The sequence below is a fragment of the Physeter macrocephalus genome, chromosome 7, assembly GCF_002837175.3.
Source record: "Physeter macrocephalus isolate SW-GA chromosome 7, ASM283717v5, whole genome shotgun sequence".
Taxonomy (NCBI): Eukaryota; Metazoa; Chordata; class Mammalia; order Artiodactyla; family Physeteridae; genus Physeter; species Physeter macrocephalus.
The window spans coordinates 154,605,536-154,627,778 of NC_041220.1; the positions used below are offsets into that span (position 1 = coordinate 154,605,536).

Consider the following 22,243-nt stretch of genomic DNA (forward strand, 5'->3'; position numbering starts at 1 on the left):
TGCCTATTTCCTCTTCATTTGTTTGGTCTGATGGGTTTTTACCTTGCTCCTTCATCTGCTGCATATTTCTCTGTCTTCTCATTTTGTTTAACTCACTGTGTTTGGAGTCTCTTTTTCACAGGCTGCAGGTTTGTAGTTCCCATTGTTTTTGGTGTCTGCCTCCAGTGGGTGAGGTTGGTTCTGTGGCTTGTGTAGGCTTTCTGGTGGAGGGGACTGGTGCCTGTGTTCTGGTGGGTGGGGCTGGATCTTATCTTTCTGGTTGGCAGTGCCACATCCGGTGATGTGCTTTGGTGTGTCTGTGAACTTAGTATGACTTTAGGCAGCCTCTCTGCTAATGGGTGGGGTTGTGCTCCTGTCTTACTAGTTGTTTGGCATGGGGTGTCCAGCACTGCAGCTTGCTGGCCGTTGGGTGGAGCTGGGTCTTAGCATTGAGATGGAGAGCTCTCATCGATTGATATTATGTGGGGCTGGGAGGTCTCTGGTGGTCCGATATCCTGAACTCGGCTCTCCCACCTCAGAGGCTCAGGCCTCACACCAGGCTGGAGCACCAAGACCCTGTCAGCCACACGGCTGCAGTGTAGCCCAAACTCTGCTTGAAAGAATAGTTTATCTGGACCATCTCTGCTACAGATGGAGACCCCAGGCTAACCACACCTCCTCACTGGGGAAATCTGGTTATAGCAGCCAGGCATGCAATATGAAGGATCTGCGGTTTGGCTCTCTGCAGTTTCGGTTACCCACGGTCATCCACGGTCTTTTTCTTTTCCTTTGTGCTTAGTCTGGTTTCACTGGCTCACAGGGGGCCACATACAGAGGCCTCACACCTGGCACCTGGCACCTCAGACCAGAGTTTCTGGTGCAAAACGCTGCAGTATAATTTTAAAGCTGAGTTAAGCAAAACTCTCTGAGAACCATTAATACACTTTTGTGGCTGTAGCAGAGAACATGCCAAATCCAAACTGATATACTTTTTGAATTATTGGCACCATGGTTCCAATGCTTCATAATGAAGATGAAGACCACTGGCACATACCATTTTATTTTATTTTTTAAATAACAATTTCAATCTTTTTTAATACTCTGAAAAGTGGATGGTTTTTCCCACCAGATATCTTTTTGAACAATAATTTTACCTAAATAACTATTGTGCTCCTTTCCCCTATATTTTTTTTAAGATTTGCCAGCTGCATTTTTTTTTGGTGGGGGGTGCGCTGCGTTGTGTCTTTGTTGCTGCGCGTGGGCTTTCTCTAGTTGTGGCGAGCACGGGCTACTCTTGGTTGTGGTGTGAGGGCTTCTCATTGCAGTGGCTTCTCTCATTGTGGAGCACGGGCTCTAGGTGCACAGGCTTCAGTAGTTGCGGCATGCAGGCTCGGTAGTTGTGGCTCATGGGCTTAGTTGCTCTGCGGCATGCGGGATCTTCCCAGACCAGGGATCAAACCCGTGTCTCCTGCACTGGCAGGCAGATTCTTAACCAGTGCGCCACCAGGGAAGTCCCTCCTTTCCCCTATTTATCTTTTCACTATTTTCTAAAAGCAATCACAGAATTTTAGAACTCAGGGTTCATCATTCAGATCTCCAAGGACCCTGAAACAGTGGTTTTTCCACCACAGATGCGGGGTCCAGGCGTCCACCCCACTTCTACACCTCTACACTCAGCTCAATTCTTAGGTAAGTGTAGATCTGTGGTTCTCGATTGGGAGCAATTTTGTTCCCCCTCTTCCACAAGGAACATATAGCCATGTCTGGAGACATTTTTGGTCGTCACAACTGGGGGAGGAGGTGTTACTGGCATCTAGAGGGTAGAGGCCAGGGATGCTGCTAACATCCTACAGGGCACAGGACAGTTCCCACAACAAAGAATTATCTAGTCCAAATGCCAAGAATTCTGACTCTGAGAAACCCTGTTGTAGAGGTTCTCAGAGATCCATTTTCCAGCCACATATTGTATGATTCCATTTTTATGAAATGTCCAGAATAGACAAACCCATTGGGTCAGCAAGAAGATTGGTGGGTGTCTAGGGGTTAGGTGAAGGGAAATAGGGAGCAGCTGCTAATGAGTATGGGATTTCTTTTCAGGTGATGAAAATGTTCTGGAGCTAGATTGTGGTGATGGTTACAAACTTTGTAAAGATACAAAAAAAACATACTAAAACCCACTCAATTGTACACTCTAAACAGGTGAACTTTATGATATGTAAATGATAGAGCAATAGGTTATTAAAAATTTTTTATAGACCTTTCATTAAGTAGTTTTTATTTCTGACTAAGCAAGAGCACTTTTGAATAGCTCTAGGTTTAGATGGAGAATATTCTGTGGCAACACTCTTTAAATGCAACACTATATTTTATAGGAAAGACATTAAAGACTTTTCCTTTTTTAATTAATGTATTTCTAGATGTTCCCATAATGTTATTATTTGGTCTGGGGCCCTGAGATATACTGCATTCATCTGTGAGCTAAGAGGTCAGGAGGGCCTGGGATAGGGTGGGTACCCAGGGGTCTGGCCTCTGCTCTGGCTCTTATTGTGATGTAAAGATGGCCAAGTCATCTGGCCACTTCCTGCTTCAACTCCCTCATTCCTGACGAACTTTCTTGTTAGAAACCCAAGAAAGCAAGGATGGTGAGAGCAAATGCTCAGTGCTTTACAACTGCCAACTGTACACAACTCACATTCCTTGCCCTGGTATCCAGGGTCTCTCTCTTCCCACCAGCCACCTGCATCACTATTTTTCGATCTAAAACCTCCACTTCTGCCCAGCTGGTCCCCTTCCGCACACCCAAACACGCTCTGCAGTTTTCCATTTCTGTTCTTTCCAGTGACAAAGCCCTATGATGGAATAGCCTCTGCATCTATCCAAGTCCTTTGCATCCCCAAAGCCCAGACATCATTCTACCTTTTTTCCAAAGCCTCTCCTTCATGGTAAACGATAGCAGTTATTTTAGGTGACGAATTGTACATTTAGTTGCTAAGAGCATGGAAGCACTACAAGATGTCGCCTCTGGGACCTCTTCTCGTACTACAGCCTTGACCTCATACCACGCCAGCAGCACTGGCTTCCCGCCAGTTCTCCCACATTCCAAGTACGCCTCCATGTTGGTGCCTTTGTGCTGGCCCTTTCCCTAGAGATGCTCAGGTTTTGTTTAAAACCAACCACCCTATTGAAACTTGCAACTCAGCACTTCTAATGCCCCTTAGCCAGCTCTACCTTTTCCTTTTCCTTAGCCTTTCTCACCTTTTTAAAAAAATCTCTAATAGTATTTTATTTTATTTTTATACATCTTTATTGGAGTATAATTGCTTCACCATGCTGTGTTAGTTTCTGCTGTACAACAAAGTGAATCAGCCATATGCATACATACATCCCCATATCCCCTCCCTCTTGCGTCTCCCTCCCACCCTCCCTCTCCCACCCCCCTCGGTGGTCCATACATACATCCCCATATCCCCTCCCTCTTGCGTCTCCCTCCCACCCTCCCTATCCCACCCCTCTGGGTGGTCACAAAGCACCGAGCTGACCTCCCTGTGCTATGCGGCTGCTTCCCACTAGCTAGCTATTTTACATGTGGTAGTGTATATACGTTGATGCTTCTCTCACTTCGCCCCAGCTTCCCCCTCCCCTCCCCGTGTCCTCAAGTCCATTCTCTACGTCTGCGTATTTATTCCTGTCCTGCCACTAGGTTCATCAGTACCATTTTTTCTTTTAGATTCCATATATCACCTTTTAACATATCATTTATTTATCATATCTATTGTTCACAGCTGCTCTCTGCGAGATTGTGAACAGGGATCTCTGTCTTTTACTTACTGATACACTCCATGAACGCAGAACATGCCTGGCATGTGGAAAGTAACCAATAATTATTTAAACATGTAAAAGGCTAGAACATCAGATGGCACTTAATAAACTTTAGTTTCATCATCATAACTGTCATCATCATCATCAACTGTATCATCATGGGGCAACTCTTGTACTATTATTCCACACCACTGCACTGTCTTTAACCTTTCCTGTCTCTATATTTTATATAATGGATAAAGATGGTAAGCTTCTGAGGTTAGAGACCAATGACGTGTATATATTTTTGATATGTCTTTTTTTAGATGGAGATATAATTCACCTGCCATAAAATTCACCATTTTAAAATTTACAACTGAGTAAATTTACACTTGGCTTTTAGTAGAGTCACATGGTTGTGCAACTATCACCACTTATTTAATTCCAGAACGTTTCCATCATCCCCTCCAAAAAAACTCCAAATCCATTAGGAGTCACTCCCTATTTCTCTCTGCCCCACCTCCTGACAACCATGAATTTAATTTCTGTCTCTATGGATTTGCCTATTCTAGGCATTTCTGAAATGGAATCATACAATACATGGTCTTTTGTGTCTGGCTTTTTTCACTTAGCATAATGCTCTCAAGGTTCATCCACGTTGTAGGGTGTGCCAGTACTTCATTCCTTTTTATGGCTGAATAATATTGCATTGTATGGATAACATGCCATATATTTATATGTGTGCTATGCTTTGGATATTACAGATACTCAATAAATATTTTATCCCAATGATTTAAAAATTTTGGAGATACATGGCATGCTACTGAGAAGAGACTTAGCACATGACTATGATTCTCCTAAGAGCACAATGATGATGAAGATGATGCACTAGGTAATATAAAAAAGAGAGATTTTATGATTCTCAAGCTATTTTAGCACTATACAGGGGAAAATGTCATCTATAATTAGAACAAACTTGCACTCACTCCATAGAATTCTGTGACAGGTGACTGCATCTCTTTAATTTCATTTCAAGTAAAAATTCCTATGATAAAATGGATGTGAGTAGAATTCAATTAACTTCTGGTATTCCTGCTAATTTATTTCCTCAGAGTCATATCAACTTCAGATCTAGTTAATACTCCAAACAGACATACCATTCATGATGTGACTTTTTAAATAGAGGTTTGGAAATAATTCTCAACTACTATCACTGAATTTTATATAATTTAGGGATGTGATGAAGAAAATACTAGCTGAAAAGCTGCTCAGGGCGCTGTCCATGTTCAAAGGGCCATGAGCTAAAACAATAACTGGAATGCATAACAGGAATGACAACACAGCCAGAACTGGGGACATCGCCCGTACTTAGGTCTTACCATATATTTCTTGTTCCCTGTAGAATTAGTAGATCATGTTAAAATAGTATTCTGACATTTTACATTCATGTCCCTGTGGGTAATTCCTTAAGAGGTGAAGATGAAAGGTATGCTACTAAACTGTAACAATATAAGAATTTTCTGTCCAAGAACAATAGAAGAAATTCTGCGTATCAAATATGTGAGAACGATCATTTCCAACCTTTTGGGTGGTGAACTATTTCCTTTGTTTCTTTAAATCTGCTCTCTTTCCTCCTTGAGCAATTACTAAAATCGTCACTCTTAATATTGGAAATCATGCTAGGAAGAGTCAAATGTATGCTGAAGACATTACTAGCTTCCCCTTAATGGTGTTTCCCCATTTTCCAGCCGGTAAGGTAAGTGTACAAGAGTCAAGAACATTTGCTCAGGGGCCAACGGCCCAACCACGATTCTGACCTGTGCTGTCCTTTGCCAAAGACAAGTTCTCTCCACCATAGCATATTGCTTTTGTTTGAAAACTACCAGTCTGTGTATGTGTACATTGAATCCCATTAGGAGAGTGCAACTTACTTTGGTGTATTATATTTTGCTCAATAAGCAGAAGTAAAAACGCTTGTTCTTACATTACTGTGTTACCTCTGTTAACACAGACGTAACATTTTCACTCCCGACACTTACCAGTTAATTATAACCCAAACAACACACTATCCAACTGCATATAATTTCCCTTATGGAAAATTGCCCCACCAGATACTTAGCAAATGCTTACAGACCTTTCAAATTACAAGCTGTATGAGCTCTCTCTATGAATGTTTATATTATTCAGATATTTTTTTACTAATGATCTAAAAGAGATCCTATCACTTTCTAAAAATCATTTTTTTGTCTTTGATTTTTATGTGCAGCTTTTTCCCCCCTGAGAATGAACATTAAATAAACCTAAGGCCTACAGAAGATCCAGCACTATCACTCATCACTTTCACTGAACCTGAAGGAGAAATATTATACCCTACACTTCTTTTATCTCCCCTGCATTTGTTCCATTCACCAATTATTTAAAAGAAATAAAATCTTGGCTTCCAAGAGGCTTTCAGGAATGAGCCCCTGAGATAACTCTTGTTAATATTTTGGTGAATATCTCCCCAAATGGAGAGAGGGAGAGAGAGGGAGGGAGAAAAACAGGAAAGAGAAGGAGGGGAAGGAGACGGAGATGGAGGGAGAGGACAGGAGGGAGGAGGGGGAGGAGGAGAATCATTTCAAAGCAAGAGGACTGTAAAAATCTAGTTTTTCCACTTAACTATGTATCACAAACATCTTTCTATGCCAACAAATACAGATTGATACCCTTTATATGTGCCGTAGTTGATTTGAAGCAGTCCCCTATTGGTAGACATTGAGATGTTAGTTCGTAAACACTTCTATCTACTTTATACTGTCCTTGGAAACAGCAGGCACTGCCCATAATCTAATCTTTCCCTGATGACTCAGTAGGTACGTATCCGTTAAGGTACAATCACTGAAGAAGCAGAAAGTACAGGACATTAGGCTGAAAGACTGAAGTGGGCCTACATACAATTAATACGCCCCTTCCCAGTCCAGCCAAAGAACTATTGGAATACTCTAGAGGGACCGCCTTTCCCATAGGCCCCACGTCTTTTGGTGTCACTGCTCTCCCTCTCCTCCCTCCTCACCCCTTTCTCCGCCACAAACCCAGACATAGGCAGAGAGTGTGTTAGTCTCCTGAAGGTGAGAAGGAAGATTTGTTCCAACGCCCACTGCCAGCATTCTCCACCCCAACCCCGAGTGGAGCTTTCTTTTAGAATCTGTGAGCAGTTTGAGAATCGGGTCACTGTCTCATTCATCTTTGTTCTCCAGCACCAATGACTGTGCTAGGCACATACTAAGTGCTCGATAATGGCTGTTCAAGTTAGATCACAGTTTTGGCCTTTAAGGGATATGTTCAGAGCTTATGACCCTAGGACCACCTCCCTTTACTGCATAGCTGTTTTATTTCCTACTGCTTCAATAATGTTTCCTTTTTTTCTTTTCAGAACTCTTGCGGCTTGCTTTGATCTCCCTCTTGAATACCATCACAATGCATTTCCTCTTCTTATCCGTGCCTTTCTTCTTTCCGGTCCCTTACCTCCATTACTGCTTTTCTTACGCTTTTTATTCCAAGTCTACTCACTTATTAAATGTTGTTAGCCGGTAGAAGATTCCTCTTTTTTTCCCCATATCTTCAAACGACCAGCCATAAAACAGTTAATTCCAGCATATTCTGGAATATGTACTGATGGTTTGCAATCAATAAAGTACGTGAATGTGGGTGAGAGAGGGTTTTTTTTGTTATTATTCTTTTCAAATTACACCTTAGGCTGAAGCCTAAGAAGCTAATAATAATAATAAAACTTTATTATATTAAGCAAATAAACTCAGTCCCAAATAAGGAAAAAATCAATTATATCTATTACAGTACATTTGCTTGTAATAGATTACAATTTGAACTAACAGGTCAGAGCCAAATGTAGTAACGATGTCATGATAATAGATTCTAAACCTTTTACAGCATCTCCCTTTTAAGGTCCTTATCAGAGGCTCTTTGTATGAAAGTCCAAAGGAGCAATTGACAGCAATGCTGAGTTATCCGTCTTAGCTGTTTAAAAGGCCCATCTAAATCACTGCAAGATTTCTTTGTCTAGGGAGATTCCACATAGATCAAGGACATTTTTAATATTTTCATTATGTCATGGATAACTTCTCTATATTTTCATCAATTAATTGGCACATTTATCCAGCACCTACTTTGTAAAAGAGATTTTTCTAGGTACCAAAGAGCTCCCAAGGAGGTATAAGACACAATACCTGACTTCTAAAGGTTGCAAAGGGAAGTCAGTGTGTTTATCGGAATCAATTGGTGGTGGTGTCCCTGAGATCAGAAGAGGGTACAATTCCACTCCAGCAAAACAAACAAAACAACCATCTTGGAGAATGATATTTTCTTCTAAGTAAATGTCTACAGAAGAAACATTTAAAAGCTGACTTTGGTCCCAGCTACTTAAGAAAACCTACTCCTAAAATTGTTCCAGAATACTAGATAGTCGTAGACCTGCTTTAAAAGAAGATTCAAGAGTTGAGCTCCCACAGATGATAAGAAAGGCTCCTGGAACTCATAACACCTCACTTATTCAAAGATCACCCACATATCTCGGCCACTGCTGAAAACCAGGAAGTTGAGCAAAGGGGGAAAAGCCCAAAACAAAACAAAACAAAACATCCTCTCAGCATTCGAAAACCAAGCCCACAAGACTGAAATCTTTGAGCTTTTCTCAAAAGTGAGCCTCAGGGCTTCCCTGGTGGCGCAGTGGTTGAGAATCCTCCTGCCGATGCAGGGGACGCGGGTTCGTGCCCCGGTCCGGGAAGATCCCACGTGCCGCGGAGCGGCTGGGCCCGGGAGCCATGGCCGCCGAGCCTGCGCGTCCGGAGCCTGTGCTCCGCAACGGGAGAGGCCAGAACAGTGAGAGGCCCGCGTAATGCAAAAAAAAAAAAAAAAAGTGAGCCTCCCAGGCTACCTCTGCTTAGAGCATCCCTTTACTTACAGTCCACACATACTTCTAACAAGTTTGGGCACGTGATTTTCCAGCGCACTGTAAATCAGAAGCAGCAGATTAGAAGGGGAGAAGTTGCTAGCATAAGCAATGTGAGAACAGCAAAATGTGATGGGCTGTAAGTCAAGAAAAAGAATAACTACTACCAAAAAAATGGGCAAAATAACTTATTAAAAAATTATAAAGCACCACATAAAAATTTTCTATATGTATAAAATTTGTTGTTGAGTGCCTACTTTTTGTCTGAGGCCAGGCATTGCAGGAGGTGAAGACATTTAAGATATGCTTCCTCTCAGAGCTCAAGGTTCCCCTGGGAACCTAAAATTCATAAGAGCATTTCTTCACTCATCATTTTGGAGAAAAGCTTTTAGAAACAGCAATAAAACCATGCATGTATTTGTCTCCTAAGTAACATAAATGGTCTTAGGTTCATAAGTATTCAACATCTGTATTTGAAATGAATGCATAAGTGAATAAAGGCACATTCTGGGGTCATTCTGCCACAGATATTCCAGAGATACTGCCATAGAGGAAAATATTTTATTCTTGTGATCCATTTTTAAAATAGTGATTTAAAAAAAAAGAAAATATTTGAGGTCAAAGAGTAAGAAAAGCAATAACACAAATACTTTGGAAATGTTATAGCCTCTACACAACAAAATAAGTAGTCAATCTAGTAAATTCTGTTTTATGAAGTCAACTTACTCATAAATGAAACAATTGCTTATAGGAAAAAATTTTCAATTGAATTTTTTCCCCCAAAACATTGACTAACTTTTAAATTGTATATGTGGGACCTACATTAGTGGAAGAGATTTCAAGCACAGAGATCCATATTTTAGTACCTTGTGACTCGGGATATGGAGTGGGGGGAAAATAAATAGAAAGAACCCCATGATTTCTATTGCATTTGCCGTCACACTGAACAACTGCCCCTAGTGAATTGGCAATGACTCACTATCCAACGGACCAGAGAAATTAATGCCATAACAGAGGATCATTTCGTTGATCCTTGTGGCCAAATATATGACTCTCAATGTCGAAAGGTAAGGCAAAGTAATGAAATGAATTTTGTAAAACCACAACACCACTATTAGTTCACCAATGACTTGTCCTTAATTTTTTCAGGCACTTCAATATATGTAGTTAAATAAAATAGGGCAAGGGATTGCAAAAGCATATAATATGATCTACATTTTCCTTCCTCTCCCTCCTACTCTCCCTTACCTCCTTGCTGTGCACCCCCCAACCTCTTCTCCCTCCAAGTAAGTAAGCAGATAGCAATTCTCCTAAAATCCATTTTGCAAGTTCATTCAAAAGGAATCCTTCTTGCCTTTGATATACAATAAATATACTCATAAATAAATGCAAACTATGGACACAATTGGATTTTAGGACCATATTCTATGTTCCCTTTCATTCATACACTTTGCATGTCATAAACTTCCACTTCCTTTTTTGTCATTTCTCTCTCTCTCTCTGATTGAAAGGTCTACCTTACTTTCTTCACGATGGCTATTCATTCCCTACTAATTCATCCTCAGAGATCATCTTAGAATCTTATTTGTTAGCATTTTTTAAACATTAACCGTGTGCCAAGTGATGGGGTTGGGGAAGGTGATAATTTTCCATTCCCCCCAGAGATGTCTCTCATCTAGTTTTCATACTAATCCTCTTAGGTAGGTGCTATAATTACCTTCATTTTACTGATGAGAAAACTGAGGCTCAGATAGGCTTAGTATCTTGTCAATGGTCCCTAAACCCTCGGTGAAGCTGGGTTCAGGACCCACGTAATTCTAACCTCCAGCTCTTAATAACACTACATTGCCTTTCATGGATATTTTCTCCCTGAATTTAATTCAGCCAATGTGGAGCATCAATACAAGAATACATGTGCATGAACAAACTTTAAAAATATTACTTAAATAGTCAAAAAGTTCCGGCTATACTGCCAATAGTATCTGGGTATGTAATGAGTATTTCTTCTATTGACCTAATATTGATAGACTACTCATCAGCTACCTCTTATCACTGGTCCCAAATTTTGCTTTTTAATTGATCATATTTTAGAATAAAATAAAAAATCCATATGCTTTACTAAGGTAGAACTGTCAAAGAATTTAACAGCTAGATCGGAGGTCCTCTCAGAGAGAGCAGGGCTTTGGTTTGTTGTTCAGGCAAAGGAGAGGCTGCTGAGAACATGGGGACAAGACAACAAGAGGGACAGTAAGGAGAGTCTGAAAAAAAAAAAAAAGAGAGAGTAGAATTCGGACTTGCTTATTAGAGAATGTGGGGTTGTGCCAGAAGGATGCGGGCTAAGAAGGGTCATCATACTGAGAGGGGCTGAGCTGCTATGTGGGGTGTGGGAGCCAGGGCAACGCTTCCCGTGATACACATTTTGTTTGCAGGAAGCAAAATACATTTTAAAGTGTGCGGTGTGGTATGTGATATGTTCCTTGCCTTGTCTTTCAGATCATGAGTAAAAGTTTGGTTACTGTGATAACCCTGAGTTCATGGGTGCTTGGACGGCAGATGGGTTGCAGGATGGGGCCAAGGAGAAGGGACTTTATCCTCTTTCGGTGGACACCAGCATGGTGATAAAGGAATAATCACAGGGAATGAGAAAATACCTTCAATGCAAGTAGAAAATAGAGCAGTGGTGATCCTGAAATGATAATCCCTCAGAGAATTATTGGCAAGAGCTTTGGGATTTTACCAGAATGGGGATTTCAATCAGTTTATCCTGATCTGAGGGCTAGGGAACCCTAGAGAACACTTTGATTACACTTGAGAAACTCAACCAGCTAACAGTTTTTTGGTAAAGAACAATGTTATGTTTGTTAGAACCAGGGAACAGACAATGACATAGCCACTTATTAACAGTAAATTTGAATACATCAGCATGTGCAGTCAACTAATTTGCTGACTTAAAGACAGCCTGATGAAATTTTTTGCCTGTTAAACGTATTATTGCCTATAATGAAAGACTCTATATGCACTAATCACAACATACAGCCTTACATTTGATCACAGCTTCTAAAAGTCATGATGCAGGGATTTTTAGTTATACTCAACACATTTTTCTTTCGGAAACCTGATTGGCTGTTCTAGATGCCAAGAATGGTATATAATGAGCTCTTAGTTGGAAGAAAGCTAAAGGATCAAGCATCCCTGAGTTTCAGACAGAAACTTACTCTGAGTACGTGTATTCAAAGGTATGTGGATTTTATTCATAATTTGGTATCCTTTCTATCATACTTATTCTTTTTCTGCATTTCATGTTCAAAAGATGCCAGTTAGACTCTGATTACTTAAATGATTTATATTACTTTCTAATGCAGCAAAATGTTTGTCTATATTTCTTTAAATTTTAGGTCCAGAATCCCAAAGCACTTTTCAGGGCCAAATTTCACAGCAAAATATTTATTTTAATTACTTATCAATTAAGGTAAAAATAATTTGTCACAGGCTGTGATCCATTTCTTGGAAAAACATTTCATTTAATTCCATCAAATAGAACCATCAACTGAAGGATTTTCATCATTAATTCAAATTTTTTTTTTTTTTTTTTTTTTTGCGGTACGCGCAGGCTCCGGACGCGCAGGCTCAGCGGCCACGGCTCACGGGCCCGGCCGCTCCGCGGCACGTGGGATCCTCCCGGACCGGGGCACGAACCCGCGCCCCCCGCATCGGCAGGCGGACTCTCAACCACTGCGCCACCAGGGAAGCCCAATTCAAATTTTAAAAAACAGATTTAGGAGGTAAAAATGTCAGTGTACTTCTCATAGCCAGCATTATTACACTTGCTATTCACTTCCTGTGCAAAATGTAAGGCCTTCCTTCTGATAGTTCTCAAAGTTAGTCAATAATTTACACCACAAAGCAATGTATTTTAGGATGGCTTATTTTGCTTCATGTTCCAAGGGTCTTATTTGCGGAATAATTACAGTGCCGTGTCAAACAAAAGGAAGATGTCATTAACTAAATATGGAATCTTTCAAATAAAAGTCATTCAAAATTCATGGAATAATCACAGAATACGAGCACGTCCTCTCCCTTCCATTCAACCGCAACTTTTGCTCTACATCTGGAGCTCAGGGATATGTTACCTGAGGGGCTTGCCTGAAGTCCTATGGGTCAGAACACCTGAAACTAAATTCCATTCCTTCCTTATTCTATTGTCTCAGATGATTGGTCTTTGTTTTTAACAGCAGCAGTGCTCAGGTGGATGGTACCAAAACACATTTCTGTGCCTCCCGGTTCTAAAAGTATCAGATACTCTGCACCTTAATGATCTCCTTAACTTTTAGAGCCAACTCTATGCTTTTAATCATTAATTATAAGCTACATTTAGCTTCTATGACTCTGCAGGCTATACAGGTATAGGAAAATGGTATGCAGAGTCGTGTAATGATAGATTATTTATGTCCCTACAACTTGTTCAGCTCTCAACCTAAATGAAAAGCATCTTTATTACCACTGTAATTCCAGAAACAATAAAATGGGTTCAGAACTGGAAATCATATAGGAATGAAGTAACCTCACAAGGAACGGTCCTATCCTTTTTACTAGCAACAGATGGGTTATGTGGGTTTTACGAAGCATTATGTCCATATTGGAGAAGAGATAAGAAAAGTGGGTGTTGACTTATATTTCAGGGCCATCAAGAAATGGGGACCTGGATTTTGTTTGCCTGCCTCCTGGGAGCAGCCTTCTCTATGCCCGTGAGTAAAACACCCCCTTCATAAGTCAATGTCCAATTTCACAAGCTTGGAAATAAAAGTCTGCCCCACAGTTGGTAAACGTTAGGGTTTAAAACAGTACAAGATCAGATATCCTCAAATGTCTCTGTGTTTAAGAAACACTATGAAGAACTTGTTATAGAAAAAATGGATTCCCAGATGCCAAAGATGCTGATTCAGTAGAGCTGGGGTGGGGACCGGGACTCTGCATTTTAACAAGCACCCCAGGAGATTCTAATGGAACACTCAGCTTGTAAATAACATCACCCATCTCTAGATGGAGGAAACTTTTGGAAGGGACCCTTGAAAGGCCTCCAGAGAAAGTACTTAATCAGCCTTAGGCGAATATTGCCAAAATGTCAGTTTTCTCTAAAACCCAATTTCTCACGAGATCCAAATATTTTCATGCTCTCCAAACTCCACTGCCGTTGTCCTTCAGAGGGTAAGATTTTGCGTTAGGAATTCCTTTCTTGACCCACCTCCCTGTTCGGAGAGGCCTCATCCTTTTGAGTGCACCTGTTAAGCACATGACTTCCGTGTGGTTGTCTGGAATCCAACCTATGCTCAATACATATGGATCTATTTTACATTCAAATGTACCAAGGACCAGGAAGTCTGACCAATTCTCTCTAAACACAGACACAGAAGAGGTTAGGTCACATGCAGGCAAGGCAGGATCCATCCGCTTTCCGGTGGCCTAAAGAGCAGTTGATACAACCAGAAGCCAACAAAGCTTGAATATCTACTTCCTCTCTTCCTCTCTCACCCATAAGACCAAGATTCTGTGCTCTGCCTTCCTGAAATCCACACTGTGGCAATTCCTAGTCCCCTGAGGGCCCCTGCATTACAAATTCAGCCTCTTTTCCACTCCTCAGTTCAACACCCCTATTCTCTGAGGGCTTATATCAAGAAGATAGAGGAAAGGCAGTTAACTAAAACTAAAAGAATTCACATTCAGATGAGAGGAATAAATCCTCTTACGAAATATGAGCATCTCAAGAGAACAGCCTTAATCAGCTCGCTGCCTGAGGGGGGATGATCTCCCACACTCCAAGGCCAACCACAATTCCACGATGCAGGCCTCAATCACTTGGCCTCCACTTTTGAAAAGACAGAGTCCTGGTTTAGATAATTACTCAGGTTGTTCTTTATTTTGAGCTTTAAAATTTTTCTGCCATAGAAACACTGACAGAATGATAAAAAGATGACAGAATAATAAAAAGAATCGGCCAAAACTTCATAAACCAACTCTTTCATTTTCCGTGGGACTTATAATGTTTCCACTTTACCACACCCATCTTGCTTTCACATTCATCGATAATTCACACTTAGTTGTTTTGTTGTTGTTGATGTGCTATTTACTCTGCATGCCAATTATGAGTAATCTCGTTGGCACTTAAGCACTTATCCACCTCCTGATCTATAAGGGAAGGTTTGTGAGAGAATTCTCTTCTTGCCGGTATTTTGTAACTGTGTGAGAGAAACATATCATTCTTCCCAACATGGAGTGAGTCTTGAGAAATGGAATACTGCCTGCCGTATCAGTAAACAAAGGATGCCACAATCCTCAGAGATTGCAGCCACCGCCATGGTGAGCTTGGTGAGCCCTGAGGCAACTCAGGAAGGGAAGAACACCTGCCATCTAGCAGCCATCAGACTGCAGCCACTCCCCGCGGTGAGCCCTGAGGAAACTCAGGATATGAAAACACAGGATCCTGGCCCCAGATAGCTGAGGTGCATAACAAAGGGAGGATTTCAGGGAGCCCAGACTCTTGCATCTTCCCATACATAGAAAAGCGCTAAATTCCTTAACTTGAGATATCTGGTTTTTGTTAATTAACAATAATCTTTTGACGTTCCTACTACCTGCCCTTTGTTGCAAAACTTCTATATATCCTGGCTCTCCCTCTCCTCCTTGGAGCAGTTTTCTCAGGGTTACTTGAGATGCTGTCTCCTGGGCTTGAAGTCTTAAAAATTTCTGCCGAATACAACAGACCTCTCAACTTTTAGATTGTGAATATATGTTTAGTCGACGGTTTCATCAAGAAATGAAACGATGGGTGGGATAGAGCAGGATTAATTGACAACATGGATGGAGGGCTGTCTGAAGATCACTGGAGGATAAATGTGTGCTGGTTTCTGCTCCCAGGTCATTTAGCTGTTCTGGACCTCTTTAAAATAAGAGGGCTCCTCTCCTACACAGCGTACGTGTTCAAACTAAAAGCAGACCTCAGATATATTCTGTACTATATAGATTTTTTAAAAGTAGCTTCATTCTCTCTTAATGTGAAAATTGCCTTAATCTCTCTCTCTCTCTCTCTCTCTCTCTCTCTCTCTCTCCTTCTTTCTCTCCCTCTCCCTCATTCTTTTTCTTCTCCTTTCCCCCTCCCTATAAAAGCTACCACCTCATCCTGGGCACCCTGGTTATATCAACTTCAGCTATGAGGTAATTTTTCTCTTTACTAATCTTGACCATTGTTTGAGTTAACAATGCCCTGGGCTCTGTAAAGAATAGTGTGTTGATTCTCCATTCAAGATGTTTCTCAGTCCCACTTTTTCAGTTCTCACTACCAGCTTCCTGGTTTAAGCCCTGATGGGTCACCTCAAGCCTGCATTGCCCCAGAACACTCCTACCTGGCCTCTCTGACTCAGTTTCTCCTCTTATATGGCTATAAAATTTATCCATCATGAACTACCACTCAGGGGGACTGCATAGTAGGGCAGAAATGAACTCTGGCTGAACAGCTTTGTTCTATCCCAGCCTGTAAAACATGGGGAATCAGGTAAGATGTTATTTAAGATCCTTTCCAGCTGGAAAACTCCTGCTTCTAAGATGTTCATACCCTATGCATCTCCCTCATTTGTCTTTCCTGAAATATTAGTGACCAAGCGGTCTGTGAGACATTCTGTAGACCAATGGAAAGCATGAGATTTCTGGGAATCGGGTGTGAGGCTCTCCTCAACCCCATACTAACCATGTGACCTTCGGCAAATCATTTTCTCTCCCTAGAACTTTGGTTTCTTCATCTGGAAAGGGAAATAAGAATAATACCCACACTTCAAGATGTTGTTTGGGGAGCAAAATAATTAAGCAATATAAAAGGTGCTTTGTTAAGTATAACTTGAACAAGGTTAAGAATTGTTCGTTGTATTGATATCAAATGTTGTACGCGAAGGAGCCCCCGGGCCTGACGTGAACTGAATACATAATGTTTAGAAAGGAAGGAAACTCTTCCTCCTTTCACAGGTTCAAATGACAATCTATGAGTTTGTTTACTCATACAAACTGAGGAAAAGCGTCAAAAAAAAATTTGAGGCAAGATTTTCTGTTAAACCTTAAAAGATTGACATATTTGACCTGAAAACCTGTGTTTCTAGGATGAGGGACAGTGTTTCTGCCTCCTTTATCTTTTTCATTGCGACATCAAATCAAAAAAGTATATAATTAATGTTATATGACATTAATTTTCCATTTTGTTTTTCTCTTGCAAAGAACAGCAGGAGCGGGGGAATTAAACAGACTTACTACTTTTGTAACCTCTGTCAAGCTCATGAACCTCTTTAACTCTCCATGACCTTGACTGTAAAAGTGAGGGTGATGATACTTGCCTCAGAGTATGTGGGAAAACATGAAAAATGTGTGTCATGGATGTAAGGTAGAGCCTCACACATAGGGAGCACCTGACAAATGTTCACCTTATTCTTTCTTCCATAGAGCTCATATTTTCAGGTTTTCCCTATTGACGGAACTGCATCAGTGAGTGTATGTTTCACGTAACTAAATTAAAACAAATGTATTCTAATGTGTCTTTCTCCTAAGGTGCTTACCCCTCTGAAGTGGTACCAGAACATAATAAGACACCCGGTACGTAGATTTTTTTTTTGTTTGTTCTTTATTCCCTTAAAATATCAAGCATGCATTTCAATTCCCTTTTAAGTGAGGTAACATATCTATGCCACATATAGACACTAATGGGAAACCTAGTTTGTAAAGGGTCATATCTGTATACACAGTTAGAAATTCTGGCACAGGACAAAAATGAATAAGTGTTAATATTGTCACCATGACAAAGAAAACATTGCTACTTCTCCAGCTGGAAGTGTTGACTGAAAAAAAATGCAGAACATGAGTGCTGTGAGTTAATTTTTATTTGGGACAAGGTGAGAACTATAGCCCAGGAGACACAATTCAAATGGCTCTGAGCAACTGCTCCAAAGAGGTGGGGGGGAAGGTCAGTATGGATGTGAGTTTGGTGAAGAGGGAGTGCCTGCGGTCAAGCACGTAGTTTTTGCAGAAGGTTCTGCGGAGTCACGAGGAGCAGACACGAAGGATTTTAGTGCTTTTCTAGATGTGAGGAGATTGAAGAACTGGGCTCATAAAATCGTCTCCTGAAAATAGCTAACCATCTGAAAACCTGTTCTGCCAGTTTTTCCCAGAGCACAGAGTGGCTCACTCCTGATCTCCACCCTGAACTTCTTGCAGGGGGTGTTGAAGGTCAGAAGCTGCAGTGGCTCACAATTTAATCCTTGTAGAAGCAGATGGCAAGTGCCAATTTGTAGGTGACAGATGTCAATGGAGCTGATGGTAAACCCGACTCTTTGTTTCTCACCAGTACCCGTCCTACGGTTACGAACCCATGGGTGGCTGGCTGCACCACCAAATCATTCCCGTGGTATCCCAGCAGGCTGCCCTGCAGCCTCATCACCACTTCCCCATGGTGCCAGCCCAGCAGCCCGCGGTCCCCCAGCAAACCATGATGCCAGCTCCTGGCCAGCACTCCATGACTCCAAGCCAACCCCACCAGCCACACCTCCCTGTGCCCGCCCAGCAGCCCGTCCAGCCGCAGCCTCACCCGGCCCTGCTGCCCCAGCCGCCTCTGCCTCCGATGTTCCCCATGAGGCCCCTGCCCCCCATGCTTCCTGACCTGCCTCTGGAGGCTTGGCCCGCAACAGACAAGACCAAGCGGGAGGAAGTGGTGAGTACACCGTGAAGCCGCTGCAACACCCATGAAAATGGTAAAGCGAGACTAGCCCCCAGAGTTCTCAATTCCCACACAATCCAAGGCCTAGAGTTTCAGTAGCAACAGTTCGATGATTCTATGAGTCCAAGCCTGTACTGTACGTTTCTATTATAAATGAGTTTATCTACATGGCTTAGTAATTAAGACCGTAGCTTTCACGCTGGGTTTAAATTCTATAATTACTTTGAATTCCTACCAGAATATATATTATTGAAACCTGTTAATTTTCAGGACAACACTATAAGGGAATATTAGTTCTCCTTATCTTTCAAAGGTTTGACCAGCAAGAATAGGCTAGAATTGCACTGAAGATTTTTAAAAAGGGTAATTTTTGACAGTGAGGGGATGCAAATATTTGAACGGGTAGGTGGGAAATCTCTTTAAAAACCTAAAAGAAAATTACTTGTCTAAAGTGGTTTTTAATCCAACCTGGAGGAAGCTAAACTAGACACATTGCTAGATTCCTTTTTCAGTGCTGGGATTCTATAGATTAAGCTGTTAGCAAGAAGTCTTCACAGTTAAGCACAAAATATCCTTTCATTACAGATAGCTCTTCCAAATGAGTGGGAAATAGTCAATAAAATAAGTGACCCTTATCTGTATATATAAACCCTTACTTCTGTGTATATGAGATTATATAATGCTACTGCATGTATGAATTCAAATGTAATTCCAGGTTATAAATGCTACCGATGATCTTCTACTGAGAAAGTGAGGAGTGAGGTAGAAATGACCTGGATGGGGAGCCAGGATACCTGGGTTCCTATTCCAGCTTTGCACCCAAAGAGAAGATGGTATTGCACAAGTCATTTCAAATTTATGGGTGTTTTCCCTTCTTTAAAATGAGAGAAAGCAACGAAATCAGATAATTTTCAAGCCTCTGTCTAAGAACAAATACCATAGTTTTCCAATAAAATTATACGTTATATATGACTTCAAAATTATGGGCATGTTTGTGGAGGATACAGAGCACATTTGAAAATTGACTGTATCCCAAATAAGCTGGTGCCAATAGTTGATTATTCTACTCTAAGGTACATGTTCCCTCTTTGTATAGAAAATGCATTTATTTATCTCTTTATTAATAGTTAAGGCCGGGAACTTTTATAAACCTTGCCAGAGCTATTTACGGAAAGGTGACTTCGGGTAGGTAGTTTGAACTCTTTAAAACTCCCAGGTAAAATTAGAGTATAACAATAAATGCTGGAGAGGGTGTGGAGAAAAGGGAACCCTCTTGCACTGTTGGTGGGAGTGTAAATTGATACAGCCACTATGGAGAACAGTATGGAGGTTCCTTAAAAAACTCCAAATAGAACTACCATATGACCCAGCAATCCCACTACTGGGCATATACCCTGAGAAAACCATAATTCGAAAAGAGCCATGCACCGCAATGTGCATTGCAGCTCTATTTACAATAGCCAGGACATGGAAGCAGCCTAAGTGTCCGTCGACAGATGAAGGGATAAAGAAGGTGTGGCACGTACATACAATGGAATATTACTCAGCCATGAAAAGAAATGAAACTGAGTTATTTGTAGTGAGGTGGATGGACCTAGAGTCTGTCATACAGAGTGAAGTAAGTCAGAAAGAGAAAAACAAATACCGTGTGCTAACATATATAGAGGGAATCTAAAAAAGAAAAAAATGGTTCTGAAGAACCGGGGCAGGACAGGAATAAAGATGCAGACGTAGAGAATGGACTTGAGGACACAGGGGCGGGGAAAGGTAAGCCTGGGACAAAGTGAGAGAGTGGCATGGACATATATACACTATCAAATGTAAAACAGATAGATAGTGGGAAGCAGCCTCATAGCACAGGGAGATCATAGCACAGGGAGATCAGCTCGGTGCTTTGTGACCACCTAGAGGGGTGGGATAGGGAGGGTGGGAGGGAGACGCAAGAGGGAGGAGATATGGGGATATATGTATATGTACAGCTGATTCACTTTGTTATACAGCAGAAACTCACACACCATTGTACAGCGATTATACTACAATCAAGGTGTTAAAAAAGTAATAAAATAAAATTAGAGTATAAATAGTGATAGCTTCCTAGAGTTGCCTTATGGAAAATAAAATAAAGTGATGAGTTCAGCGCCAGGCATGCAGAAAGTACTCAATAAAAGGCAGCAACTGTTATTTTATTATTGAATAATAGTTTTAAGTGTTCTGAAGGCAGGGGCCTCCATCCTGGATACCTCATATCTAAAGACAATGAGATAACAAAGAAAGTTTGAAAATTATAGAGTTCAACTTCAATGGCTGTAATATTGTTTTGGCAAAACTGAAGCCATATGTGCGACTGTACATGATACTCACTAGGAACATTTGTAAATTGTTTTACTTGCTCCTTGTGCTATTTTTTCCCGCAGGATTAAGAGATCAGAAAATGAGAAGAGAACTGAAGTAGGTACTCCAGTTGCTTTCAGAATGACACAACAACACAACGATTTGTTCCTACCGTCACTTAGCAAATTCTGTAACTGAAAAGTACCATTAGCAAACAATAAAATGTTTTAAAAACCATTCATGTCTTTGTGTTGAATTAAACTTGAAATTTCATGTCACTTGAAAGAAGATATAAGAAATGGCTCTTTTTGAATAAGATAGGAACTGCTCATTTACACCTACAAATTGACCATTCTGCAGGCATATGAGGACTATATTGCTTTTTGGAGAAAATTAAAATTCCACCATCTCAAATATTTTAAAAACCAGAAGTTTAGACTGTAGTTGTAATAGTTGATAACGTGAAAAATTATGAACACGTATAGTCACTGAACCTGAACCAAAAGAAGGGAAGTTTACACGAAGAATTCTTTACGTTAAAAAAGATAAGATTTTGAGAAATGTTTCTATTCCAAAACAAATTAAAACTTGGAACACTGGCTTTACACTTCACACCACATTAGTAACCAAACTCTGGTCTTGTGATCTCATTCTACTGAAAGTGATTTTTTGATGAAATTATGTGGTACGTATAATAATGTACTGAATTTTAAATTATCGAGGTAGTTTTCCTAAGAAAACTTCTATGAAATGGAGCTTTAAATAGAGAATCACAGTGATTTTATATACAAGTCATTTCTTTCACTTCATAATCTTTAAGATGATAAATTCTACTGTATAGTCTTCAAAATGTTAACAGATGCATAAAATGGACCCAATACAAGTTTTCTTTCCCACTTATATTTATATTTGAATCCCTTTTTCCCCCTACACCCAAACAGAATTGTAAACAGTCTTTTTAGGGTTTATATTACACAGTACCCACAGTAACTTTATTCCAATACCTTTATGATTAAGGCCCCTTAATCATTTTCTGGAATGAATAAACATAACTTTACTGGGAGGGTGTTGATATTCAAACAAATAACTTGATTTTAAAGAATTTAGATTCAATAAAAAAAAGTAGGAAAGCTTTTAATCAATTGGCATAGGCCAACTCTAATCAATTTAGTAAATACTATTAATCACCTTTTAGGGCAAGGCACTATTCCATGTCCTGATAAAAATGGTAAGTCCCCATCCTTAAGGAATCTAGAATCTACCAAAGAGATAAAATAAGCTCACAGATAATGATAAGAGAAGGCCTAATAATATTAACACTACGACAGAAGTATAGGCAAAATGCCCTGGCAAATGTGGCAGACATTGTTAGCTAGGTGTCCAACAGCTTTCCTCACCACTCCTTCTTTGTTGGCTGTGCTGGAATTAATCCGAGCATCAGGCCT

At 40.6% G+C, this 22,243-nt stretch overlaps 2 protein-coding genes across 5 annotated transcripts in view; one reads left to right on the plus strand and one right to left on the minus strand.

The window, feature by feature from the left end:
• Nucleotides 1-22,243, minus strand: part of ARHGAP6 (Rho GTPase activating protein 6) — a 491,723-nt gene that overhangs the window by 122,488 nt on the left and 346,992 nt on the right. The window lies entirely within an intron of this gene.
• Nucleotides 11,905-21,026, plus strand: AMELX (amelogenin X-linked). The gene is made up of 6 exons (XM_055086318.1): nt 11,905-11,958; nt 13,402-13,467; nt 15,884-15,931; nt 17,306-17,350; nt 18,099-18,461; nt 20,882-21,026. Exons 2-6 carry the CDS (start codon nt 13,414-13,416, stop codon nt 20,885-20,887), a joined length of 516 nt encoding a protein of 171 aa, XP_054942293.1. The 5' UTR covers nt 11,905-11,958; nt 13,402-13,413; the 3' UTR covers nt 20,888-21,026.

What these genes read in the sequence shown, in the direction of transcription:
- AMELX (XM_055086318.1), top strand. Translation starts at nt 13,414, where the DNA reads ATGGGGACCTGGATTTTGTTTGCCTGCCTCCTGGGAGCAGCCTTCTCT. An exon ending in GAGCAGCCTTCTCTATGCCC is followed by an intron (nt 13,468 to 15,883) that starts GTGAGTAAAACA and finishes TCCCTATAAAAG; the next exon opens with CTACCACCTCATCCTGGGCA. An exon ending in AGAACATAATAAGACACCCG is followed by an intron (nt 17,351 to 18,098) that starts GTACGTAGATTT and finishes GTTTCTCACCAG; the next exon opens with TACCCGTCCTACGGTTACGA.